The sequence below is a fragment of the Ornithorhynchus anatinus genome, chromosome 14 (genome assembly GCF_004115215.2).
Source record: "Ornithorhynchus anatinus isolate Pmale09 chromosome 14, mOrnAna1.pri.v4, whole genome shotgun sequence".
Classification (NCBI taxonomy): domain Eukaryota; kingdom Metazoa; phylum Chordata; class Mammalia; order Monotremata; family Ornithorhynchidae; genus Ornithorhynchus; species Ornithorhynchus anatinus.
This window is the reverse complement of record NC_041741.1, coordinates 37,986,334-38,013,739: the sequence shown is the minus strand read 5'-3', so window position 1 is coordinate 38,013,739 and position 27,406 is coordinate 37,986,334. Positions and strand designations below refer to the sequence as shown.

General features: G+C 43.3%; 2 protein-coding genes and 1 long non-coding RNA gene across 3 annotated transcripts in view; 2 read left to right on the top strand and 1 right to left on the bottom strand.

The window, feature by feature from the left end:
- Positions 1–896, top strand: part of LOC100075061 (sodium-coupled monocarboxylate transporter 1) — a 42,952-nt gene extending 42,056 nt beyond the window's left edge. The window contains exon 15 of the mRNA XM_007670011.3: positions 39–896. Within this exon, the coding sequence (XP_007668201.1) occupies positions 39–164 (126 nt within the window). The 3' untranslated portion in view covers positions 165–896. The remainder of the gene's footprint in view (positions 1–38) is intronic.
- Positions 897–4,607: 3,711 nt separating this feature from the next.
- Positions 4,608–14,707, bottom strand: LOC114816611. The gene is made up of 3 exons (XR_003764414.2): positions 14,590–14,707; positions 7,562–7,685; positions 4,608–5,580 (listed from the first exon to the last, which is right to left on the bottom strand). It is a non-coding gene; the product is annotated as an uncharacterized LOC114816611 (long non-coding RNA).
- A 3,570-nt stretch (positions 14,708–18,277) lies between these two features.
- SLC5A8 (solute carrier family 5 member 8) overlaps positions 18,278–27,406 on the top strand; it is a 35,707-nt gene continuing 26,578 nt past the window's right edge. The window contains exons 1-3 of the mRNA XM_007670103.3: positions 18,278–18,717; positions 21,662–21,727; positions 25,302–25,353. Coding sequence (XP_007668293.2) covers positions 18,370–18,717; positions 21,662–21,727; positions 25,302–25,353 — 466 coding nt within the window. The 5' untranslated portion in view covers positions 18,278–18,369. The remainder of the gene's footprint in view (positions 18,718–21,661; positions 21,728–25,301; positions 25,354–27,406) is intronic.

Genomic DNA, 27,406 nt, shown 5'->3' with positions numbered 1-27,406 from the left:
AATCTAATCATCCTATTAACTTATTTTTTGCATTTTAGGAAGACCAAGTTTTGGACTTAAAATCTCCCACACTTGAGGTTGAAGGAACTGATAATCCCACTTTCAATCACGTTGAAACAAACTTCACAGATGACAGAGGAAAAATCAGTGGGACTCATTTATGAGGCAGCTCTTTAAACTGGGTGACTCGGCATGAATTTATTTTTATATTTTTCTTGTATGACAAATTTCAATATGGTTTTATTTTTAAGTTTTTCGAGGATATAAGGATTTTCTAATGATGCATCCAACTTTTACTTCTTTTCACTCATCCCAACCTTTGTCTAAAGCCCTCCTTCTGCATAAAACTATCGGAGAAATTTCATCATGGAATGACCCAGACACTAACCAGTTTAGATCCCTTTTCTCCTGATTTTAGCACTTTCTTCTGAGCTTTAATTTAATGAATGTATATCTGGATAATGAAGATTAAACAGCATAAAGGAAGATGATTTGTGTAAAAAAATATGACGTTACAACAATATCAGACTTTGATAGCCAAACATGCTGGATAACTCCATACATTTCAAATTTTCTAGAAGGTGGAATAACCTGTTTTTTTTTAAAAAAAGGTTTTACCATAGAGGACTGAAGATGTCACAAAAAACTGGTGATACGAGGAGGGATCACTCTCTCCTAGGGCTAGGCAACATCTCAGGCGATTGTCCTCTATACCAATAAATACTGGGACTGTATTTGTGCCATATAAAATTAATATTCTCATGTCAACATCCAAGCTCTGCTCATTCATTTTTCTGATTATATCTCCACCTGTCCTCTAAAATTCAGCACATCATTTAAAGTCTTCATTTTTATAACTTCTTCCACATGATCTTTTAATAAACCTTGAACACACATTGGATCCTTCTATAAAAGCAGAGCCAGACTGCATTCTCTGCTTAAACTGGAACCATTTCCATGATGAAAGACCAGTTAATGGGACTTTTGGGGGTGGGGTGACAGGTTGTATTATCTCACATAACATCCCTGAAATCTAGGGTTAGGAGAGAGCTGGAAGTAAGGTTTAGGATCCGAGTGCTGCTTCTCTGCCTACTCTCAGAAGTGAAGGTTGACCCATTAACCTCCTAAGAATTGCATGATATACTGTTGAATTAGTCCTATAAGAAACATAACATCTCTAGATCATGAAGCCCCATCTCCGATCCAGTTTCAGTAAAAGCACTCAGCTATCCAATAGAATAGGCTAATAACAGATACAAAATATTAGCTATTGGAGTTACTCATAGTGGAGTCCATCCATCTTGTAGCATTTTATTTCCTTCTGCCAAGTATCATGCTCTTTTGGAAGACATGATCTTTTGAATGTACATGCTAAATATAGAGTTTTTGGATTGAAATGATCCAAGAAAATATCTGTAATCCAAAATGGATAACCTCTTGGTAGTCGTGTAATTCTGTTTCATACAATGAGGATGAATTATTTGAAATCCCCATTTGAAGTTTTTTAATTTGGAGAATGAGGGGGTTTCTGATGCCCTTGTTTATTTTTGAGGATTTTGCTTTTTAATTGAGGAAAAGTTTTATTTCTACATAAAAAACTACTTTGTAGTTTTCCTGTAAATCCCTCTGAATTTTAAAAATATGCTCTGCCTAATGCTAAAGAATTTCATAAGGAGGCTTGAACTTGCTTAATTAGTAGTACATCTTATTTTTCCTTGCAAAGATTACAGAATTTTATCTTTATCTTTTTCTCCAATATTTGTAACATGACATTTCAGGAGTTTTCTAAATTACATTTATTGGAAATATTTGAAATTTAAATATATTTTAGATATATTTTAGAAGTATTTAAGGAAATAACTTTGATTTCTAGCCCAAAATATTTTTCTTCTAGTTAATTGGACTATTATATTCTCACATCAGAAGAGGAAATAAGGATTACATAAAACAAAGTTCTCCATTATAGAGCAGAGCAATTATTTCATAAAACACTGAATAATTGTTCCCTAAGCAAGAGCAAGACACTGAAATTTATATAGCTGTATGATAACTTTTGAGTTTTAAAAAATGAAGATGTAGTTTTTTATGTTGTGATATATCTAGCTTGACCCAATGTATTATTTCATAATTCTAACTGTCCATCCATGCCATGCCTTGCATTCAGAGGCCTTACTTTGTGCTGTTATAATCCATAAAGATGTGCAATTTCACCCTTCTGGGAGTAAAAGCAGGGAAGTAGAGAGTAGAAGAAAACTCCAGAATACAGTACAAGGATATACATAAACATCCTCAGTTTGTTCCCTTAAAAGCCTCCTTTAGAAGCAGTGTAGTCTAACGGATAAAGCTCTGGCCTGGGAGTCAGGAGGACCTGGGTTCTAATCTCTGCTCTGCCACTTGGCTGTGTGACTGGGGGCAAATGACTTCACTTCTCTGTACCTCAGTTACCCCATCTGTAAAATGGGAATTAAGACTGCGAGCCCACCTCATTTATAAAATGGGAATTAAGACTGCGAGCCCCATATGGGACATAGGCTGTGTCCAACCTGATTAGCTACAGTGCTTAGTACAGTGCCTGACATGATAAACACTTAACAAATACCATAAAAAAAATCTCCTATTAAGGACTCAGAAACACTTACCACATTAGGGAAAGCTACTGTTAATGCCCCAAAGATTTTCTGCCAAAACTGAGGCAAAACACGGTTCCAGTAGGGAAGATGGAAGAAAGGGGGAAAGATAGAAAGACCTAATGCGGTGATAAAGTGAAGGTGTTCTTTCTTTGATACTTCTAGTGAGCTTCATTTTATGTATTCTGGAGCTACAAAAAGAGTATTTCAATGCAACGTGGGTCTGAGCTCAAAATAGTCCTTTCATTATTGTCCCTCAGCTCTTGTTAGTGAGTTGAATGACATAACATTATGCCACTAAATGAAATATTGAGTCTGTAAGGGTTAAAGACAGAAGCACAAGAAATCAGAGGCATCTAACAATTCATCTCCTTTTCAATTAATAATTCATTGGAATCCAAATGAATACTGTTCCCATTATTACTGGAAAAAAACAGGAGGAAAATCATCCAAATGTTAAACTCTTCTTAAATCATTTGGACATCATATACTACCCATAATATCTAGGTAGTAAAGTTCTTTTTTAAAAAAAAAACAAACAACCTAGTTCTTTGAAATAGAAGTAGTTTTTTTGGTGGCAGTTAAAATACAGTGCCATGTACCTAAATATTTATGATTCTAAAGAGGCAGACATGTCCAATAGAAAAAGCAGCCAAATGTGTCAGTTTCTGGTTCTGTTATGAGCAAAGATGAAATTCTCCCTTGCTTATTATCTCCATTTTTCTGTTGGAGAAGCAATGTCTAACATTTACCTCTCTCACAGGATTGTTGTGAGGCTAAATGACCGAATATTTGTAAAATATTTAAAGTTCTTTGTCAAAAAGGGATTATTTAAATTCAGGGCTAAATGAATACTTTGCCTGGGGAAGACAAAACTGTATTTTTTTCCTGACTATTAACCATAAAAGGCTAATAGTTAAATGCCAGCTGATGATGCAAGGGAAATCTCCTTCTCTGAAGTATTTGTCTCACAAAAATTCTAAAGAATATTTAATTCTGCAACAGGATTCACCTCTTACAAACATGGAAAATGTAAATAATCACATATGCTGCACTGGAATCACATTCAGTGCGTTATACACACAATGGTGGCCATGTTATTTACCCCTTGGCTTCATATCATATTTACTGTAGAGTACTGTACTAACCACAATACACAACTGGCAGACACATTCATTTATAACAGTTTTGGAAAACATGTTGTTACCTGACTACATGGAGCTAATAGTTTAGAGGAGGAACTTCTAGGATAACTTATAATGTGGAGAATGGGAAATGTAGCATTTATGTTCACTTCAACTATTTGAGAAAAATTGGTCTCTGATGGTTAAGAAATGAAATTTCGATGCAAATTTTGATTCTGTCACAAATATATGACTTTCTATAGTTGAGCATCTGTTTATAATGTTTCCTCGTCTGCCAATAAAGATTATAGTACTTTGATTGATTACTGCCTAATCTACCCTATAAAGTTGTTTAGAATTGCTAATGTACACATTTTTCCACACTTTGCCACTACAAATGATTAAATGATAGTGATCACTGTGGTAAACTAATAAACGAGTACAATTCATCTTAAAATCCATATCGCTAGATGCAAATATTTACATTTTAAGGAGCAGCGTCAGACATCAGAAGGCATGAGGTACTCAGTTACCTGTGAGGCTGGTGAGGTTGGGGGCTTAGAGCCACAGTGACTCTGGTTTATCCCAACCTCAATCTCTTGTGACACCCCAATCTCAGAAATCTTGACCCTGGAAGATTTACCTAACTTGCCAGAGACAGCCATACCCTGGTAATGACTGTTAGATTTTTTTTTATTAGTTGAAAAATTATATGGCTTTTATTGGTAAGAGTTTTATTTATGAATCGAGATTTTCATGATCAGACTAAATGAGCAGTCAATCAATGGTATTTCTTGAGTCCTTGCTGGATGTAGAGCACTGATCTAAACATTTGAAGATTACAAATACCGTAGACAATTCCTACCCACAAGGGTATTTATTCTATTTAATTCTAAAATATTACAGTAAGAGGCTCCTTAATATAGGTTCAATTCTACTACCCCCATCAGCTCTGTAGAAATGTGAAGGTACTGATATTATGCTATTCTGTAAAATGTTGCGTTGTTTTGGCTTGTGAACATGTACCTGATTAAACTCTCTAGAGGATCTCTGCAGTTGTCTTTTCAGGAAATAATTACCAAACTGAACACATTCAGTATTTTGTATTCAATATATTGTCTGTTATTTTCAAATGTTAAATATAACTACACATTGATAAGGACACTTTCTAGTCAGTGCAACTAAATTTTTAAGAGAGGAAGGAAATAAACATTTTTTGGTCATTTATCAACATTTGATGGCTCCCACTAAAGATGAACAGGAAAAAAAAAATTGCTGATGTTCAGTTGTATAGTAAAACCGACATAATTTGCTACTGGTCTTTTTAGAACAGAGTGGAGTTTAAGCTTCTATAGCCCTTTCCAATAAACAGTATTTTCCTGTAAAATTTCCTGAGCACTGTACCAAATGCTTGGGAAAGTACAGTAAAATTAGGAGACGTTATCGTAAAATTCAAAGAGGATGTATGGGTATGCTAGTTGTGCATGTGAGTGTTTGTAGAAGAAGATGGTTACTGAATGGCTAAAATGGACAGAAGACTGAAGAAAAGGCTAAAGACACCCACTGATGCATCCCACCCATAAATCTGTACATGCCAACTGTAGAATGTTCCTAGGTACACACCTGCAGAAGGAGCTTTGACAACAGAATAGTCTTGGTAACACTTCCTGATATTTGAGGACTAGTTTATGTACCCTGAGAAGGAGTTTTGACAACTGAATGGACTTAGTAACACTCCCTTGAATTTGAAGCATGATATTCTTCTGGTAGAACTGGCAAAACCTTAAGGTGAGCAGAAACTGTACCAATCAGTTCCAAAGAAATATGAGCTATGGAAAAAAAAAAGACAAATATTGGCCCTAAAGCAATAATAATAATAATGTTGGTATTTGTTAAGCACTTACTATGTGCAGAGCATTGTTCTAAGCGCTGGGGTAGACACAGGGTAATCAGGTTGTCCCACATGAGGCTCATTAATGTTAATCCCCATTTTACAGATGAGGTAACTGAGGCAGAGAAGTGAAGTGACTTGCCCACAGTCACACGGCTGACAAGCGGCAGAGCCGGGATTCAAACCCATGACCTCTGACTCCCATGCCCGGCTCTTTCCACTGAGCCACACTGCTTCCCCTGAACACCCATAGATGAAGTATGGTATATAAGAGTGAAAAAGGATTGAGATTTGGAGAATCACTCCATTGTCTCAAATCCTCTGCATGGTGGTTCCTCAGTTTAGAGCAACATCTTGCCCTTATCCTGGCCAACTAAGAGTGCAGCATGGTCTGGTGGAAAGAGCCTGGGCCGGGGAGTGTGTGGACCTGGGTTCTAATCCTGGTCTTACCTTATCTGCTGTGTGACTTTGGGCAGGTCACTTAACTTCTCTATGCCTCAGTTACTTCATCTGCAAAATGGGGATTAAGATCTGAGTCTCAGGTGGGACACTATGTTGTTAAGTATGTGCCAGGTACTGTACTAAACACTGGGGTGGATACAAGCAAATCGGGTTAGATATAGTACCTGTCCCACAACAGCCTCACAGTTTCATTCCCCATTATTATTATGGTATTTACTGAGTACTTACTATGTGTTGAGCACTGTTCTAAGTGCTGGGGTAGATACAGGGTAATCAGATTGTCTGCCGTGGGGCTCACATTTTTTAATTCCCATTTTTACAGGTGAGGTAACTGAGGCATAGAGAAGTTAAGTGACTAGCCCAAGGTCACAGAGCAGACAAGTGGAGGAGTCGGGATTAGAACCCACATCCTCTGACTCCCAAGCCCAGGCTCTTGCCACTAAACCATGCTGCTTCTCTCAGTTACCCCATCTGTAAAATGGGGACTAATATTGTGAGCCCATGTGAGACATGGACTATGTCCAATCTGATTAGCTTTTATCGACTCCAGTGCCTGGCAAATAGTAAGCATTTACAAATACCATGTCCCACCTTGGGCTCAGAGTCTTAATCCCCATTTTACAGATGAGGTAATTTATTTCCACACCTAAACAGGAGTGCAAACATGTTCTTTATTAAGCATGTTTCCTCTTTGCAGGGAAAAGAAAACCCCAAACAGAACACATCACCACACCAAATCCACAAACAATAAGCTGTGAACCTGATGTGGGAAAGGGACTATGTCCAACCCATTTATCAAGTATTTACCCCAGGGCTTAATATAATGCTTGGAACATACAGCATGACATAGTTTTATTATGACTTACCATTCATGATCAGTGGTATTCACTGAGCACTTACGTGCAGAGCAATGGCCCTTTTTAATTTTTTTTTTTTAGCAAAAAAATTTCACTTTAGGGGAAAGAAAACTTAAGCCAGACAAAAAAAGAACACTTCAGCGTAGGGTCTCAGTGAGCTGACCCTTATCAGAGAGAGATAAGAGAGGACCAGTCTCTCTCAGCAGAGGTCGGAGGGCAGCTCAAGGACTGTAGTATAGATCAGGTCAAGATGCCCCAGCTCAGTAGCCAGAGAAGAGTTGTAGTTAATTTCCTGGTCTTAATACCCACTCGCCTCTTATTCTTCCCAGCTCAGCACTTAACTGCAGATTCTGGTAAACGTTAGGCATATAGGCCTGCTATTCATTTTCTCTCTCTTTCCCAAACTTTCTCCCCAGGCTTAATTTAAGAACGTGTTCATCATTACTCTCAGTGGAAATTAGTGTGAGGAGAGACTCCTTCCTCAACAGACCGATAACAGATGGAACTCGGATGGTAAGGGAGGAAGGACAGTATTCCAAATTAGCAGCACACCAACTCCTCCTGAGCAGGCTGACAAAATTTTCATTAGTTGTGACTGACCTTCAGCCTGAGTTCAGTTTTTGCTTGGGCAGGATGAGGAAGGAGAGAAGTTGAGGCTCATTTCTTCTCCAGATGTTTGGTCAAAGTCTTGGAGTTGTAAACCTTCAGTTTGGCAATAAACTGCCTGCAATAATAATAATAATCATGGTTATTTGTTTAGCACTTACTATGTGCTGAGCACTGTTTTAAGCACTGGGGCAGATGCAAGGTAATGAGGTTGTCCAATAAGGAGCTCACAGTTTTAACCCCTATTTTACAGATGAGGTAACTGAGGCACAGAGTTAAGCAGCTTGCCCAAGGCCAAACAGCAGACAAGCAGCAGAGTGAGGATTAGAACCCAGGTCCTTCTGACTGCCAAGCCCAGGCTCTTTCCACTAAGCCACGCTGCTTTGCTGCAGCGGGTGTCTGGGTCGTACTTGACACCAAGAAGGCAGCCTCCCAATTCACCTGTATCTGTGACACTGGGGCATTTGACATTTTCCCCACCCTTAATCCCACAATACTTATGTATATATCTTTAAGTTATATAATGTCTTATATAACTTAACGTCTTTCTTCCCCTCTAGACTGTAAGCTCATTGTGGACAGGAAATGTGCCTGACAACTGTCTTACTTTCCCAAACACTAAGTACAATGCTCTGCACATAGTAAGCACTCAAATGCCACTGATGGCAGAGTATGAAAAACTTTGGCCAGCCCTGGCTTTCAAATAAAGTATGATCCAATGACTGAAATATTGGGTTAGCCTGCAAACCCTGGGAATAACCTGGTTAAAATGGAGGCATGTGGTGAATACAAGTACTTAATAATAATAATGGTATTTATTAAGCACTTACCATGTGCTGAGCACAGAAGTTCCCACTTCAGGGAACTAATGATTTCCTGACTTACAGAATACAAAATGCTCATGTGACAACATGGATATTTGTGCTCTCGCTCTGTTTCTGTTTCCATTACAAAATACAAGTTCCTGAGGTGTGGGTTGGACTTTGGCTTGAGAGATGGGGAGCATGAAGCAGTCAGAAGTAGGGGTGCGTCTGCTGGGGCAATGCTGTCTATCAGTGGTGCAAGTTTCCAATTATAGATCCACCCAGGGCAGGGATCGGCAACTATTTTGAGCTGAGGAGACAGACTAAATGAAACCTTTGAGCAGCTGGTGCCAATCATCAAATTTACACACACATTTTGTACTTTGGGTTGGATTAATTGCACCCTCACCCTCATAGGGCAAGGGGGGAGAAGAGGAGGTGAGTCAGGGAGTGGAATCAGTGGGGTGAAGGTAAAGAGAGGTTTGTTTCTCCCTCCTTCCTACCCCCAACCTTGAGTCCCTTCTCCAGGGATGAGAAAGAGCAGTGCCCATGTATCCAGGGACAGGCAGCAGCATTGTATCCATAGGCCTTCTAAGGAGGATAATAATAATAATAATAATAGTGATGTTGGTATTTGTTAAGCACTTACTATATGCAGAGCACTGTTTTAAGTGCTGAGGTAGATACAGAGTAATCAGGTGGTCCCACGTGAGGCTCACAGTTAATCCCCATTTTACAGATGAGGTAACTGAGGCACAGAGAAGTTAAGTGACTTGCCCACAGTCACACAACTGACAAGTGGCAGAGCCGGGATTCAAACCCATGACCTCTGACTCCCAAGCCTGGGCTCTTTGCACTAAGCCATGCTGAGGATGCCTTTGGGGGCAAGTCAGTCCTTCTTTACCCAGCTCAGAACTGAATCTTGCTCTTCCTCTCTCCAAAGCCAGGGACAGGTTTCAGCTGTGCTACTTGGGAGTGGGAGTTTGGGGGCAGGAGTATTTCCGGGGCTGTCTCCTGCTCCTCTCCTTAAACCCCCTCCACCCTCCTGGATACAACACAACATTGGCAATGATTGTGTTTGCCAGGGCCTTACAGAGATTTTTGAATGTAAAACAAACTCTTCTACAATGCACAATATGCTGCTTCTCCTGCCTGTCCACCGACTTGCTGCCCCTTGTATCAGAGCATGAACTCGACTGGCAGGGATAGAGAAGGTTTTCTTTTCTTCATCAATGGTATTTGAGTACTTACTATGTGCAAAGCATTGTACTAAGTGTGTGGGAGAGTAAGACAGTTGTCAGGCACATTTTCCATCCACAATGAGCTTATAGTCTAGAGGGGGAGAGAGACATTAAGATAAATAGTTTATATGTAACAAAGATATGTACATAAGTGTTACAAGATTAAGGGTGGCGAAAACATCAAGCCACTGTTATGCTAATTTTTTCTCATAGGTTTTCTGTCCCCATAACTTCGTGTTAGAAAGGACTAGATGGAGTTCACATAGTAATAATAATTTTGCTACTCGTTAAGTACTTACTGTGTGCCAAGCACTGTTCTAAGTACGGGCGTAGATACCGACTTGAGTTAGGTTGGACAGGGTTCCTGTCCCACTTGTGGGGATTGAGTGTGAGCCCTCTTACAGATGAGGTAACTGAGGCCCAGAGAAGTAAAGTGACTTGCCCAAGGTGACACAGAGGCATGCGGCAGAGGCAGGATTAGAACCCATGACCTTCTGACTCCCAGGCCCGTGCTCCGTCCACTAAGCCACGCTGCTTATCCGGCATACGTGAGAGACTCATACAAGTTATTACATTTTCCACTTGCAAAAGAGCTCTATCAATGTCTTCCTTTACTATTCTAAGACACTCCCTAGATGGGGCTTCCTAGACCTATATGACCCATCACTGTAATTCATCCTGGTATATCTTTCACTCTGTTGGGATTCAGGAATGACTAAAGACGTGTGCCTTATAAGCAAACAGGAGTACATACCTAGTTACCTACCTTTCAGCTTAACTTTGTTATCTGGCAAAAAAGTCAGTTTGACTAGAGAGAGAACAGATCAAGCTCAGGTGAAGTGACTCGAAACAAGTGAGAGCCCAGTCTTATATCCAGTTCAGGTGAACACATTCAAGGAGTGAGCCAGGCCTCAGTGGGTATGCAGGTGTAAATTATTCAGTTCCCCTAGATGAGGGGAGTGAGATGAATAAAATGGCCAATAAGTTCTATCTGGATCTTTCTGTGAAACCTGAATTTCATATTCTGTGTATTAAATGGAAAGACTAGACAATTAAAAGTTGCTTAAAAATTTAGATAAATTAGACTATTTTCAAAAAAATAGTTACAGATGTTCACGATAATTTATTTCCACATTACTGCCTGAGATATTCAGATGTACTACAAATCATGAATTTTTATAGGACTTTGAGTATTTGCATAATCTGTACTCTGTTTTACTGTGAGAATAAAGGATATTAAGAAAATATCTTCAGGTAAAATGGACTCAGATCTTGCTATTGGTATTGCTAGATCTTTTATTAAACACATTCCACTTAGCTACCATTTCTTTTATTATCCTCAAGGGAAATTCAATTTAAATTGGTTGAAAAAGATCAGTCTCAAAAATGCATAATTTGGGTTTTAGAGTTTATTGCATTAGGCAGCCATCAAACAATTGAACAAATCAAACAGTGAGTCAACCAGAGGATGAAGCAAAGACCTTTTCATTAATTGGGAGTTATTTCAGTTTATATGTACATCTAAATTTGATTGTATAGAAATGTGCAAACTTTCATGTATATTAATTCTAATTTTCTATACTGATTAATCTAATTTGGGTAAATTTAAAAGAAACCATCAAACCTCTCACTAAATACCTTATCTGAATCAATTTCTCAGTGATAGCTGGCAAAGCTAATCAAGTGATTTTCCAGCCTAGGAGGGACTACTACTTTAAGTTTGGGCTCTAGCAGCCAGGGACCACATTTTAGGGAGGCTAGGGAGAAGTCCCAACCAGATTTTCGGATCACTGTGTCCAAGCTTGTTGCTTAACCATCCTTCTCCTTGATGTAAAAGGTGGAAGTGGTCCCGTGTGGGAAAGAATCCTGGGGAACGGGGCCCTTAACAATGCCCAATCCTAACATCTCACCAGCCATGAATTGCTTTTGGAGTCCAAAGGAGGGTATTCCCAACATCTCCTATCCATAGAAAAGGGGGTGGAACTTCAAATGGATGGAACTCCCAAATACTGTAGTATAACGACCACAAAAAACATTAAAGTTAGCATCTAGTAGAACACATTTGCATTTAAAGTGTTAGAAACTGTATAAATCACAGCTTAGTCACCTTATCAATATACTAAACACCAAGAATGTGAACCAAATTGTTATATGTATCGGAAAAGCAATATAGTACTCAAGGTTTGTCAGGGGAGAGAAATCAATAGTGATAAAACGGTCATCACTTATGTGTCTGCTTCATTGGACGAGAAAGACTTAATAATGTTGGTATTTGTTAAGCGCTTACTATGTGTAGAGCACTGTTCTAAGCACTGGGGGAGATACAGGGTCATCAGGTTGTCCCTCGTGGGGCTCACAGTTTTAATCCCCATTTTACAGATGAGGGAACTGAGGCTCAGAGAAGTTAAGTGACTTGCCCACAGTCACACAGCTGACAAGTGACAGAGCCGGGATTCGAACCCCTGACCTGACTTCCAAGCCCGGGCTCTTTCCACTGAGCCACGTTGCTTCAAGTAAGACTTGTAAGACATTTAATAAACCTGGGCTGCAGTCTCTGTGTACACCTCAGCTGTGTCAGTGTTGGGGCAACTGGCCTTTCTTCAGTTGTTCCCTGTTGACCTTCCAAAGTGCACTTTGACCTGCTTGCCTGAATTAGTGCTGTCACTACTGCCATCACCCAGGAGCTTCAAGGGAAGGAGGTCCCTGCCCTGACCCCGCTCTCCTTGGTTGGACCGATAGCTCAGTCTTCCCTAGAGTGGCCATTTGTCAATGTTTTACTAGACCGTCCAGCTTTCAGCTAGTTAGCCCTTATCGAATTCAGATATACCAGCCTCCTTTATGTCCGGTACTTTTACTTTAAGTGGCCAGCCTCCCTCTGCCTCCACTCTTCCTTTCGAGTTGTACATCTTGGAAGCAGTGCCTGTATTCACGGGGGTCCCAGGAGGGGGAACACAAAGACTCCGGAGTAAGGTCCTCCGGAGAGAGCCCCTTGAGAAAAGCTTAAGGCCCAGTGGTTTCTGAAGGATTTTAGCAAAACGTTGCACTCAACCTCATCATGTTTCACTGCTTGCCCAGCAAGAGACATCACTTTCATCTACAGAGTGGCCTAGAGGATACAGCATGGGCCTGGGAGTCAGAAGGACCTGGGTCCTAATCCCTGCTCTGCCACTTGTCTGCTGTGTGACCTTGGACACGTCACTTCGCTGTGCCTCAGCTATCTCATCTGTAAAATGGAAATTAAGACTGTGAGCCTTACATTGGAGAGGGACTGTGTCCAACCCGATTTGCTTATATCCATCCCAGGGCTCAGCACAATGTCTGGCACATAATAAGTGCTTAACAAATATCACAACTATTATTATTACCTGCTATTCAAAGTAACTGTCACTGGCTACTCTACTTCAAAGCCACCTATTGCACTGGCTGCCAATACTTTCTCCTGCAACTTTATTCTCTTTCAACTATTCCTCTAAGGAAACTAAGGCATAGAGATGTTTAGCGATTTGCCCAAGGTCACAGGCAACAAGTGGGCTGGGTTCACACCAGTGGCAGGCTGAGATTAGGCCCACTGTCCTAGGGCTCTGGAGGGCTCAGGGAAGTTATGGTACAGAAATCTGTTCAAACTGGCCTAGACTGGACATTTCCAAACAGTACTGGATGCCTGAAGGTGGAACAGATACAGTTCTGCAACGTGCCTAGAAATGAACCAACTTGACCAAGGGAAAGATGCAGGGATATTTACTTTAACAGCAATTTTCTGAAAATCTCCTGTAGAAGGAAATTTAAATAACCAATCTGAAACGTAGGAAAAGATCATCTGATTCCTCTAAATGCCTTCTTTAAATCTCTAGGCTGATTTCACAGATTTCATGCCAGAGTCCTATTTTCAAATCACATATTGGTTTCACAGATTGACTTAACTATATATGGCCTGTCATTGAACTCCTTGTTTTCATTCCTCTGGAAACGCTATACAAATATAGTTCCCATTTAATACAAGCAAGATAATTGCTTACATACACATATGGTGCTCCATGACTTACTGTCTATAATCATAGTATTAAGTGCTATGCGCAGACTTTAAAAGTGACCAGATTGGATAATATTCCTGTTCTACATAAGGCTCACAGCCTAAGACATGGAGAGAGTATCTCATCCCTATTGTTCGGATAAGGAAACTGAGGCACAGAAAAATGGTTTGCCTAAAATGACACAGGTGGCCAGCAAGAATTGGGATTAGAAATTTTCACTACTCTTAAACTATAGATCAACATCTAGAGCAATAAAGATCACATCACTTATGCTGAAAATATTAATGATCTTGTATGTGGAAACAGACTGACCACAAAATAATTGGTCTAATAGTGTTATTATAGAAATCAATCCTTTACCACAGTAATTGAATAAGTGCTGCGGGGGCTCCCTGCTTGTGTATTCACTCACTGCAATCTTTACCTCAGCAGAAATATTGTGGAAGGTACAGGAGTGAAAGTGGTGTTGTAGAAACTCAGGTTCTAGCCATTAGTCAATTGTACTTGTTGAGCACATACTGCGTGCAGAATACAATAGAGTTAATATACCAAATCCTCCCCTAGAGGATTTTGTATTTTAGCAGTGGAGAAAGACCTTAAAATAATTTTCAGATAGGAAGAAGGAAAGTGGATATTTTCACAAGTCCTGACATCTCAAAATCTTGCTGACCTGTGGTTGCTTTCATCGAGGTTTAAGACTTTAGAAAAGGATAAACATTTATGATTTCCTATCAGGAAGAGAAAGGCTCTTTGAAAAACTGGCTTAGGCAAAAACACTTTAAAGGTCAAATAAGGTACATATTTGCTCTCTTCCTGAATCACATAGAGTAGCTTAGCCTGCTTTGGGGAAACAGCTCCTCACAGTGCCTTTCCTCCTCCCCTGAACCATGTCTCATTAACATGATTTCCCTGTCTAGAACCAGGACTGGGTTTTCACATCAACTCACCAGGCAGGTTGAATAAGATGCTTCTCATCCTGAAGCCAGGAGCTGTCTGGGAGTGGGGAGAGAATGGTCTTACCAACTTCATTGTACTCTTCCAAAGACTAAGGGCTCTGTCCTTCCTAACTGCTCAATAAATACCATTGACTGATTGGCATCTAAACTAAGGCTGAGCCCAGGAAGCTGCTGATCCCTGCCCTAATGAGCATCCTAATGCCTGAGGAGGCAAGTGGCCCCAGCTGGCTTGAGGCCTGTGTCTCACGTCCACCAGTGAGGAGAAGGCAGGCCTTCTGGGGGCCTTGAGGCCCACGGAGTGAGAAGCCGCAGTCAGTTAATCATATTTATTGAGAGCTTACTGTGCGCAGAGTTTTAAGGAGGGTAAGCTATAACAGACACATTTCCTGTCCAGAATGAGCTTACATCTAGAGGGACTGTAAAAAGGACATGTGGGCAGAGAATGTGTCTGCCAACTCTGTTATATTGTTCTCTCCCAAATGCTTAGCACAAAGTAAGCACCAACTCTGTTATATTGTACTCTCCCAAGTGCACAGTAAGTGCTCAATAGATACCATCGATTGACAGCACTAAAGGAGCAGCAGAGCAGTTAGATGGCTCTGGACTGTAAGCTCACTGTGGGCAGGGAATGTGTCTGTTTATTGTTGTATGCTCCCAAGCACTTAATAAGTACTCTGCACACAGTAAGCACTCAATAAATATGATTGACTAACTTATATACATATCTGTACTTAATTTGTATCAAAGTCTGTCTCCCCCCTAGACTGTCAGCTTGTTGTGGGCAGGGAATGTGTATGTTTATTGTTATATTGTGCTCTCCCAAGCATTAAGTACAGTGTTCTGCATAAACACTCAATAAATTAAATTGAATGAATGACTGACTGACTCCTGACGAGTCTCCCCCTCTAGACTGTAAGCTCTTTGCAGGCAGGGATTTATGTCCATTTATTGTTATATTTTCCTCTCCCAAGCGCTTAATACAGTGCTCTGCACACAGTAAGCACTCAGTAAATACGAATGAATAAGAGTTTGGACTCAGTGGCCAAGTTGTGGCTGTCACGGTCTGAGACCTCTCTCTCTAATAATAACTGTGGCATTTTGTAAAGCGCTTATTACATGCCAGGCACTGTACTCAGCGCCGGGGTGGACACCTGCAAATCGGGTTGGACACAGTCCCTCTCCTACATAGGGCTCACAATCTTAATCCCCATTTCCCAGATGAGGTAACTGAGGCTCAGAGAAGTGAAATGACTTCCCCACTGTCACACAGCAGACGAGTGGCGGAGTTGGGATGAGAACCCATGACCTTCTGACTCCTCGGTCCGGGCTCTAGCCACTACACCGTGCTGCTTCCCAGCCAGGAAGCGGCAGATCTCGGCGGGGGGACGCGAGACGGTGATGGCTGGCACCAAGCTCACCTCCTCCAGGAGGCCTTCCAAGACTGAGCCCCCCTTTTCCTCTGCTCCTCCTCCCCTCCCCATCGCCCCGACTCCCTCCCTCTGCTCTATCCCCCTCCCCTCCCCGCAGCCCTTGTGTATATATGTCTATATTATTTATTATTCTATTTTAATGTTGGCATTTGTTAAGTGCTTCCTATGTGCAGAGCACTGTTCTAAGCGCTGGGTTAGATACAGAGTAATCAGGTTGTCCCATGTGAGGCTCACAGTCTTTATCCCCATTTTACAGATGAGGTCACTGAGGCACCGAGAAGTGAAGTGACTTGCCCACAGTCCTCCAGCTTACAAGTGGCAGAGTCATGATTCAAAACCATGAGCTCTGACTCTCAAGCCTGAGCTCTTCCACTGAGCCACGCTGCTTCTCTATTTTATTAATGGTGTGTCTAGATCTAAGATTCTATTTATCTATTTTGATGCTACCAATGCCTGTCTACTTCTTTGGTCTTGCTGTCTGTCTCCCCGGTTTAGACCGTGAGCCCACTGTGGCATAGGGATGGTCTCTGCTAACAAATTGTACTTTCGAAGTGCTTAGTCCAGTGCTCTGCATGCAGTAGGCGCTCAATATATAAGAAAGAAAGAAAAGAAAGAAAAGAAAGAAAGAAAGAGAGGGAGGGAGAGAGGGAGGGAGGGAGGGAGGGAGGGAGGGAGGAAGGAAGGAAGGAAGGAAGGAAGGAAGGAAGGAAGGAAGGAAGGAAGGAAGGAAGGAAGGAAGGAAGGAAGGAAGGAAGGAAGGAAGGGAGGAAGGAAGGGAGGGAGGGAAAGGAAGAAAGAGAGAAAGAGAGAGAGAGAAAGAGAGAAAGAGAGAGAGAGAAAGGAAGGAAGGAAGGAAGGAAGGAAGGAAGGAAGGAAGGAAGGAAGGAAGGAAGGAAGGAAGGAAGGAAGGAAGGAAGGAAGGAAGGAAGGAAGGAAGAGAAAGGGAGGAAAGAAAGAAAGAAGGAAAGAAAGAAAGAAAGAAAGAAAGAAAGAAAGAAAGAAAGAAAGAAAGAAAGAAAGAAAGAAAGAAAGAAAGAAAGAAAGAAAGAAAGAAAGAAAGGAAGGAAGGAAGGAAGGGAAAGGAAGGAAGGAAGGGAAAGGAAGGAAGGGAAAGGAAGGAAAGGAAGGAAGGAAGGAAGGAAGGAAGGAAGGAAGGAAGGAAGGAAGGAAGGAAGGAAGGAAGGAAGGAAGGAAGGAAGGAAGGAAAGAAGGAAGGAAGGGAAAGAGAGAGCGAGAAAAGAAAGAAAAGAGAGAAAGGGAGGAAAGAAAGACAGAAAGACAGAAAGACAGAAAGACAGAAAGACAGAAAGGAAGGAAGGAAGGAAGGAAGGAAGGAAGGAAGGAAGGAAGGAAGGAAGGAAGGAAGGAAGGAAGGAAGGAAGGAAGGAAGGAAGGAAGGAAGGAAGGAAGGAAGGAAGGAAGGAAGGAAGGAAGGAAGGAAGGAAGGAAGGAAGGGAAAGAGAGAGCGAGAAAAGAAAGAAAAGAGAGAAAGGGAGGAAAGAAAGACAGAAAAGAAAGAAAGACAGAAAGACAGAAAGACAGAAAGACAGAAAGACAGAAAGACAGAAAGACAGAAAGAAAGAAAGAAAGAAAGAAAGAAAGAAAGAAAGAAAGAAAGAAAGAAAGAAAGAAAGGAAGGGAAAGGAAGGGAAAGGAAGGGAAAGGAAGGGAAAGGAAGGGAAAGGAAGGGAAAGGAAGGAAGGAAGGAAGGAAGGAAGGAAGGAAGGAAGGAAGGAAGGAAGGAAGGAAGGAAGGAAGGAAAGAGAGAGCGAGAAAAGAAAGAAAAGAGAGAAAGGGAGGAAAGAAAGACAGAAAAGAAAGAAAGACAGAAAAGAAAGAAAGACAGAAAAGAAAGAAAGACAGAAAAGAAAGACAGAAAAGAAAGACAGAAAGACAGAAAGACAGACAGAAAGACAGAAAGACAGAAAGAAAGAAAGACAGAAAGAAAGAAAGAAAGAAAGAAAGAAAGAAAGAAAGAAAGAAAGAAAGAAAGAAAGAGAGGAAAGAGGGAGAGGAAGAAAGAAGCGGGCGGGGAGGGACAAGGCCACGGGCCCGGTCTTGGTGGGCGGTCCGCCCGTGGGGCCCCCCGCCGGCCACGAGGGGGCGCGGCGGCGGCGGCGGCGAGCGGGCGGGCGGGAGGGCGGGCGCGAGCCACGAGGAGGCGCGAGGGAGGACGGGGCACGAGGAGGCGGGCGCGAGGCCCGTGGGGGCGCGCGGGCGGACGGGGCAGGCGGCGGGCGCGGCGCGGGCGAGAGCAGAGCCTCAACTCCCGGGGCGGGCGCGGGGGGCAAGCGGAGCCGCGGAGGGGGTGGCGGAGCCTCCTGCTCCCCTCCCCGCAGCCATGAGGAGGAAGAACATCGGCGCCTTCGTCGTCTGGGACTACTTGGTGTTCGCCCTCATGCTGCTCATCTCGGCCCTCATCGGCGTCTACTACGCCTTCGCGGGCGGCGGCCAGAAGACCCGCAAGGACTTCCTCATGGGCGGGCGGGGCATGTCGGCCGTGCCCGTGGCCATGTCCCTCACGGCCAGCTTCATGTCGGCCGTCACCGTCCTGGGCACCCCCGCCGAGGTCTACCGCTTCGGGATCATGTTCGGCCTCTTCTTCATCGCCTACACCCTCATGGTCATCGTCAGCGCCGAGATCTTCCTGCCCGTCTTCTACAGGCTGGGCATCACCAGCACCTACGAGGTGAGGGGAGGGAAGGCCGGGAAGCCCAGTAACCAAAGTGGGGAGGCGGGACCCTCGGCCGGGCCGGGCCGGGCCGGGCCGGGCCGGTCGACGGGGCCACGTGGCCGCCCAACGGTCGCGCCCAACCGCGGCCCCGGCGGGCCTCAAACCTCGCCCCCGGATTGGCCCGCGACCCCGAGGCCTCGCCTCCGGATTGGCTCACGCCCCCGAGGCCTCGCCCCCCATTTGGCCCGAGGCCTCGCCCCCTGATTGGCCCGCGCCCCCGAGGCCTCGCCCCCGGATTGGCCCGCGCCCCCGAGGCTTCGCCCCCAGATTGGTCCGCGCCGTCCGAGGCCCCGCCCCCGAACAGGCCCTGGCCCCCTGATTGGCCATCGGCCCCACCCCGCGCGTTCCCCCCGGCCTGGCTCCCCCCAGCGGCCGCTCGACGACCCCGCCCTGGAGAGTCCCCATCAACCCTTTCTCCCTCCCCAGGGCACTTCTCTCTATTGGTCTATATTATCGACTACTCTATTTTATTAACGATTCATTCATTCAATTGTATTTATCAAGCGCTTACTATGTGCAGAGCACTGGACTAAGCGCTTGGAATGAACAATTCGGCAATAGAGGTTCAAGATATCTGCTTGAACCTCTAGAACTCTAAAACAAACAGAGACAATCCCTAGCCAACAACGGGCTCGCAGTCTAATCATTTGTCTAGATCGATAATTCCGTTGATCGATTTCGATGGTATTGATGCCTGCCTACTTGTCTTGCTGCCTGTCTCCCCCTGTGAGCCCGTCCTGGGACAGGGATGGTCTCCCATCTGTTCCCAGTTGTCCATTCCAAGCGCTTAGTCCAGAATTGTCCATTCCAAGCGCTTAGTCCAGTGCTCTGCACATAGTAAGCGCTCAGTAAACACTATTGAATGAATGAATAAATACTATTGAAAGAATGCTCTGCACACAGTAGGAGCTTCATAAATACGATTGATTGAATGAATGAATGAATGAACTCCGTCAGATGGGGCGATGGGGCCCCATCGGTGCCACCGCCCGCTCCCGTTCCATCCCCTCTCCTGCACCTGGGCCAGCAGATGATTCGGGATCCTGAAGGAGATGAGACCGCTTTGAAGATAATGATAATAATACTGAGGGTATTTGTTAGGCCCTTACAATGGGCCCAACACTGTTCTAAGCACTGGAATAGATACAAGGTCATCAGGTTGTCCCCCGTGGGGCTCACAGTCTTCAGCCCCATTTTGCAGATGAGGTATCTGAGGCACCGATAAATTGAGTGACTTGCCCGGGGTCACAGCTGATAAATGGCGGAGTTGGAATTTGAACCCACAACCTCTGACTCCCAAGCCCGGGCTCTTGCCACTAAGGCACGCCGCTTCTCTGCAGAGGGCCGAAAGTCAATCACTGAACCGAGCGCCTGGGCGACTAAGAGTGTTAGTAGACGGGATCCCTGCCCTCCCGAGGAGTGTATGAACTAATTTACCTTCTAGACTGTGAGCCCGTTGTTGGGTAGGGATTGTCTCTGTTTGTTGCCAAATTGTACTTTCCTACTTTCCAAGCGCATAGTGCAGCGCTCTGCACACAGTAAACGCTCAATTCGATCGAATGAATGAATTTACCATCTATCAGCTGCTTACTTTCTCCCTTAGATAGTCAGTAGCTCGAGGCAGTCGTGACCTCTCCATTGTTACCTAGAACTCTTCAAGATGCTTTGAAATAGATTTTTCTAAAGTCATTCTTAGTGCCATTTTTTTATCATTTTTTAAATACAAAGCTGTTAGCCCTTTTCAGTCATCCGGGAGTCCCCCAGCCTTCCCCAAGTTCCCATCAAAAACAGGTGACCCTACAATGCAGGAGCCATATTTGAGTCCTTAGGGATACTGTCTATTATGTCCTGCTGAATTAAACTATTGAAAATGATTTTCAGTAGGTCTTACCCTTCTACTTGGTTTTCCTCTCTCTCGATATGTATATTGAGACCCCTTTTCTCCTTTTTAATTATGATGGGGGTTTAAAAGATGCTCCAGCTCCTCTCTCAGCACCTTTTGGGGGTCTGCATGATTGGTGGTATGTTTGGACACACTCTACTAAGTAAGCACTGGGTTGTAGGGTCAGAGAAATGGATTCCCTTGTATAATAGCTACTGACAAATGTGAATTTGAATCTAACCTATTTTCTTTCCCAACCTTATTTCTCTCCTCCATTCCAGGGTAAGTCAGGTTTGGTATATCTTAACACCATTTTTTTTAGGACTGGCTTCACGTATTTGACATCCTGAGGCAGGGAAATATTTGCTGCCTGCACCCTCCCTACACCCACTCCCTTTTCCTGTTCCCTAATGCATATGTTAGATATTCGTTTATTCAGTAGTATTTATTGAGCACTTAACTATGTGCAGAGCACTCTACTGAGCGCTTGGAATGTACAGATCGGCAACAGAGGTTCAAGATATCTGCTTGAACCTCTAGAACTTTTCTCCCAGAGGATGATCCCCTTTGTTCCAGAGCAGTTGCCTCCCCCTCCCAGGTCCCCGGATCCATGAGTGCTCCTTCCAATTTGGACTGAGTACTCTGCGTCAAGCATAGTTCTAAGCACTGGGGAAGAGATAGGATAATCAGGTCAGACCCAATCACTATCTCACACAGGGCCCACAGTCCAAGTGGGAGGGTCAAGAGGTATTGAATCCCCATTTTACAGTTGAGGTAACTGAGGCACAGAGAAACCAGATGACTTGCCGAAGGTCATGCCGCGGGCACGTGCCAGAGCTGGGATTAGAAACCAAGGCTGTACTCATTCCACTAGGCCACACTCCTCTCCTACCCCTTGGCGGCCTCCCTGATCATGTTCTTTGACACAGTTGCTTCACTCACTCCATTATTTTTTAAGGCTATTGAAAATTTGAATTGTCCATCAGGTGCACTAATTATTTGGCCCATCTTTTACAGTATTTAGAGCTTCGATTTAATAAACACGTCCGCCGCCTTGGAACAGTTCTCTTCATTATTCAAACAGTAAGTAATTGTCCAGCAATTCTTTTCAGCCTAAAGCCTTATTAGATTGTGGTTCCTTGACATCTTTTAAAGGGGCTACAGATTTTACTTACTAAGTGATTTAATGAAAAATGAAAAAAGAATTAGAAATAGAAGAAGCTCATCAGATATTAGAGGTCACTAAACAGTGTTCAGTAATGCTACTTTAATCCCTGAATTTCCTCACCATCCTGTTTTTAAAAAAACGAAGACGATTTTTTTTTGGTTGTAGCTGATATTGCCCTCCTGAAAAGGAAACATTCTGTGTCCTTAAGACAATGCAGTACATTGCTAGATCATTTTAGGAATTCATGTATTAAAGCATAAAATGAAAGATTTTTCTACATTTTCTCAAAACTTGCGACATCTCAGTGGTTAAGATAGTGGATTCTCCCATAAGGTGATGAATATATCATCATAGCCAGGCATATGTGCAGTGAGTTTCATTTACATGAATTTATGGGATAAATAGACTTCCAAGCGTTCTTACATTACTTAAATGGTTAGCCTCCCATGGGTCAGTCATGACTTGTTCGAAACACACCGATTTTGGTATCAGAGCTGCCCAGCCCAGTGAAGCTGACACTAGAGAATGCCAGAGATGTGAGATGTTGCAGGTTCCACGAGTGCTGCATATGACAGAGGTCTTTGGATGTGTCAGTGATACTAATTGTTCACCGAGAGATGATCGTGTACTTCTGCCCCATAGTTAATAATACTCTCAATCCTTAATTGATTAGATTCTCTGAAGACATCTTCGTTTTTGGTCCTCCTTTATATTTTATTGTTTCTAAGACTTTCTCTGTGCACTGGAGAGTAGTGTAGAGAAACAGTGTTGAGCGTTGGCATGAAGATGATGAGTTTCCTCTTGGGTATGGAGGGCGAGACCTGGTATGGAGGGCAAGACCTGGTGCGAAGACCTGCTCTGCACTCCATTGCAGAATTGATAGTGATTTGAGCAGCACCTCTTGGACTCTCTCCCCTTGCCAGTCCTATTCAAGTCGGGACGTGAAGTATTTTTTTTTTTACATTTAGGCTCATTTCCGGCCAAGATGACCGCAGCCTTTTGGCAATGTGCCGTGCCTCAGTGGGTAGCTGGCTGCCTTGGTAGCAGCTATGGTGTTCACGACCTGTCTCGGCCAGTTATTTCAGGATTCCCGTTGTACTTATCTACTTGAGTGAATGCTCCCCCATGATGGTTGTTTGTTGATGTGTAGTCAACAGGATACCGTGGTTTTCTTAATGTTGATGGAAAGCGAGCTATTTGGAAAAGCATCCACCCCAGACGGAGTGTTATCAGACGGTGTGGCCAGCCAAAGTGTAAAGTGGATTATGGTAGATTATGTGAAAGAAAGCTATCTTGGCCTCTACACAGAGTTAATGAAAAAGCCACAACTATGATATGGGTTAAAAACCCCTCCATTAATACATCTGGATTTATCAGCATTTTCGTGCTATATTTTGGGCAACAGCAGAACAAATATGCAGCATAGTCTTGTTTCTATGAAAATGTGGGTTTTACCTTATGGTATTTTGACCTTCAGTTTGCAGTTTTTAGGAACCAGTTGTATTGGAAGTCCAAGAACTGCTTGTTTAGTGAGAGAAGGAATTAATCCTAGCAGAACATTTTATGCACCTTAGAATTTGTTGCTTGGGCATCCAGAATTGGGGGCACCATTTACACCCGAGAGTTTGGTGGCAGAACTTGGGTGGTAAATTACCCAAGGTATTTAGATCCGTTAACATCAAGCTGGATGCCCACTTGGAGAACCTGAAGGGACTGGAACCGATCAGGCAATCTTGTAGCGTTCTCATTTGATTTTGAATGGTGCCGGGACGGGCTAGTCCCTGCTTGACCTTCTAGAATCTTCCCGTGCCATTTGGCGTATTCACGGAGATACTACCCTACCTATCCTACCCTATCCTCACGTTTAGCTGCTTATATTAGATACGGTAAGACGCACGCCGTGTTCTGCCGCCCAAATTAAGAGGCAGTTTGTTTTAAATACACTTTTTTTCCCAAATGCCCTTAATCCTGCCACAGTATGTGTTTTTCACGACACATTTTGGATGGGATGTGATTGCGCAGATAGAAAATGTTCTTCCAGCAATGTGTGTCTGTCTGGCCGAATATGGCACGCAGTCAGAAGGAATGGTTGTGTGTAATGTGTATGAGCGTCTCGGTCCACTCAAGAGTTATATAAATCAACCTCTACGATACACAGGTATTAAAAGCAAATTTAAGCTTTATTCAGAAGATAGCTAAGGATAGTCAGGATATAGTATGACCCCTCTACTGTCAGCTGCTACTTCTGTGTCCTCACTCAGAAGATGGTTAGCAGATGTGTCCAAGGGAGGGTGCCGAGTACCAGTAAGGTTTGGCCTGTGGCTGAGTAAACTGTGGTATTTAAGCACTAACTTTGTGCCAAGCCTTGTACTGAGTGCTGGGGTTAGTACAATCAATCAATCAACCAATCAGTCTTATTTATTGAGTGCCTACTATGTGGCAGAGCACTGTACTAAGCGGTTGGGAGAATACAACAGAATTAGCGGACGTCTCCTCTTCCCATAAGGAGTCTAGAGGGAGAGACAGACAATTCCAGATAATCAGCTTGGACAGGGTCCCTGCCTCACATGGGACTCACAGTCTAAGGGGAAGCGAGAACAGATATTTCACCCCCATTTTACAGACAAGGAAACTGAGGCATGGAGAAGTTAAGTGACTTGCCCAAAGTCACCCAGCAGACAGATGTCGGAACCAGAATCAAAACCCAGATCCCCCAATTCCCAGGCTCATGCTCTTTCCACTAGGCCACAACGTGACTTTCTTCATGAAAGCACGATCTCATACAGCACCACTCTGTATCGATGTGTATGAGGGATGGATAGTCCAATCAATCGATCATATTTATTGAGCGCTTACTTTGTGCAGAGCACTGGACTGAGCACTTGGGGGAGAAAACAATATAATGGAGTTGGGAGACATGTTCCCCGACCACAGTGAGCTTACAGGCTAGAGGGGGAGAACACATTCCACCCCGTGTCAGGTGAAAACCAGTTTGCCAAAAGGTTTGTTCTCTCAGATGAAAACCCATTCCCCTGTGCACAGGTCCAAATATAGTTTTCTTCCTCCCTCCCCCCTTCCCTTTGGCCCGAACACATGATCATCATTAATCATCTGCACCTGTCTGGTTACGGTCCCACTTATTTTAATTCTTAGTATACTGTGACATCACAATCAATCTGTGGAATTGATTGAGAGCCTACTGTGTGCAGAACATTGTACTAAGTACTCGGGAGACTACAGCAGAGTTTGTAGACACGGTCTTTGCCCTGGAGGAGCTTACAGGCACATGCATGTCAGACACAGGATAAGCAATATGAGTTTTTCTTAACAGGGGTCCCGCAAAAACACAACTTCTGTGTTCTAGGAGTTCTGGAATTAGTGAGGGATCGATCCAGTTAAGATATTCAGAGGTTTAGCCTAACTCAGATTTTGGGTAAAACCTCATAGTAATCATTCTAATGTTTCATTTCCCCAACGTTTTTTTTCTAGGTTCTGTATACTGGAATTGTTATTTATGCTCCTGCTCTGGCTTTGAATCAAGGTAGTTTTTAGACATTTTAAAGTTTTCTCTTGTCAATGGGTGGTTATTTTCCATCACATATAGAGGGGTGTGGACCATCATAAAGTCACAGAAAATATTTTTCGGCATCCCTTTAAGGCTTTAGATACGGGAATAGAATCCCCAGATAAATGGCTTGCAAACTTCTCTGTTGCTCCAGGTACATCCATGGCCCCAAATTAGAACATATTCTAGGGGTGGAACAGATAAGCATATACCTTCTGTGTTTCTCTAAATTGTTCATGAGGATTCTGTGCATTTCCTTCAGGACACATTCAGCTGAGAGTGCAGCTACAAGCAGGGGCTGATTTATTCTCCAATGTAACTGGACTTGGGATGCTGTCCTGGAATTAGATGCTACTTTTCTGGATGCAAAGAGAAAAACAGACCCCTATAAACTAAATTATGAGCTTCCCAATACTATTAGAAAGACAGATAACTGTAATTATACAGTCTTTTGATGTCTCTGAGGATTACAAAAAATCCCACCAAGCATTGTGTCTACAAGACATCTTTAAATGGTTATGGTGTTTCCACCTTTCATTAAACACGGCAAACGACAGAACTGTTTATCTTCCCTACACCCCTGTCCCCATCTGCCACAGCAAGTTGGCAATATGAGTGGTAAAAGCATGCTTGGGGATGGGTGGGGCCCGTTAGTCAAATGTGCTGGATATCTGAGAGTAAGGACCTCCTAGCAGGGGCCATTTTATAATCACTCAGATGACTGGGACAGTGTTTACTGATCAAATCAGAGCATATCCTACTGGCTGAAGCTGTTAAAAGAATGTACTATTTCCTATTCCTATATGAAATAGTAATGAACAAAGTGTATTGTCTTCCATCTTCTTTTTCCCCTGATGTCTTTATCATATGTGTCTTGGCAAAATTTAAATGATCATGCATAAACATCCTTAGATCTCCCCTTCGGATCCTCAACTCTTTCCCATGCCCACATTCTTCTCAAGTATTTAAAAGATCTTTCACCTGCTTTTAAAATCTACCCCCTCCCCAGCCTCTGCTTCTGATCCCACTCAGCCTCTCTTTCTAAAAAAACCAAAAAAACACCCACTCTTCTTTCCTCTCTGGGCACCGTCTTCAACTACTCTTCTTACTCTCCCTTTCAAACATGGCCTTTTCTTCTCTACACTAAAACAAACTTTCCTCTGGATCACACTGTTCGATCCAGGTATTGCTACCTCACCCCATTCCTGTCCAAACTCCTTGACCTCTTCTACTTCCTTTCTTTCAACTCCTTCCTTAACCCTCAACAGTCCTGACTCACCCCCTTTCACTCAGTCATACTGCTCTCTCTCAAGTCACCAATGATCTCCCTCTTGCAGCGTGGTTCAGTGGAAAGAGCACGGGCTTTGGAGTCAGAGAAGCAGCGTGGCTCAGTGGAAAGAGCACGGGCTTTGGAGTCAGAGGTCATGAGTTCGAATCCTAGCTCTGCCACTTGTCAGCTGTGTGACTGTGAGACTCTTCTTCTGCCTCTCTCACCCCTTAACTGTGGGTGTCCCTCAAGATTTTGTTCTGGGTCCTCATCTCATCACTCTGGACCCACTCCCTTGGGAAGTTCAGCCACACTCAGCAATTTCCAAGCCTCATCCTTATGTATGTGGGTAATTCCCCAGACTACCTCTCTAACCCTCACCTCTTCCATTTTCTGCAATTTCCTATTTCCTCCTGCTTCCCGGGCATCTCTCTTCTTGGATATTCCACCTGCACTTCAAGCTTAATGTGTCCCAAGCCAAATTCGTCATCTTTCTTCCAAAATAATAATAATAATAATGTACGGTATTTGGTACGCACTTACTCTGTGCCAGGCACTGTACTAAGCACTGGGGTGGATACATGAATATCCAACTGGACGCAGTCCCTGTCCCAGGTGGGACTCACAAGCTCAATCCCCATTTTACAGATAATTGAGGCACAGAGAAGTGAAGTGACTTACCCAAGGTCACACAACAGACAAGTGGTGGAGCTGGGATTAGAACCCATGACCTCCTGACTCCCAGGCCCGTGCTCTGTCTAC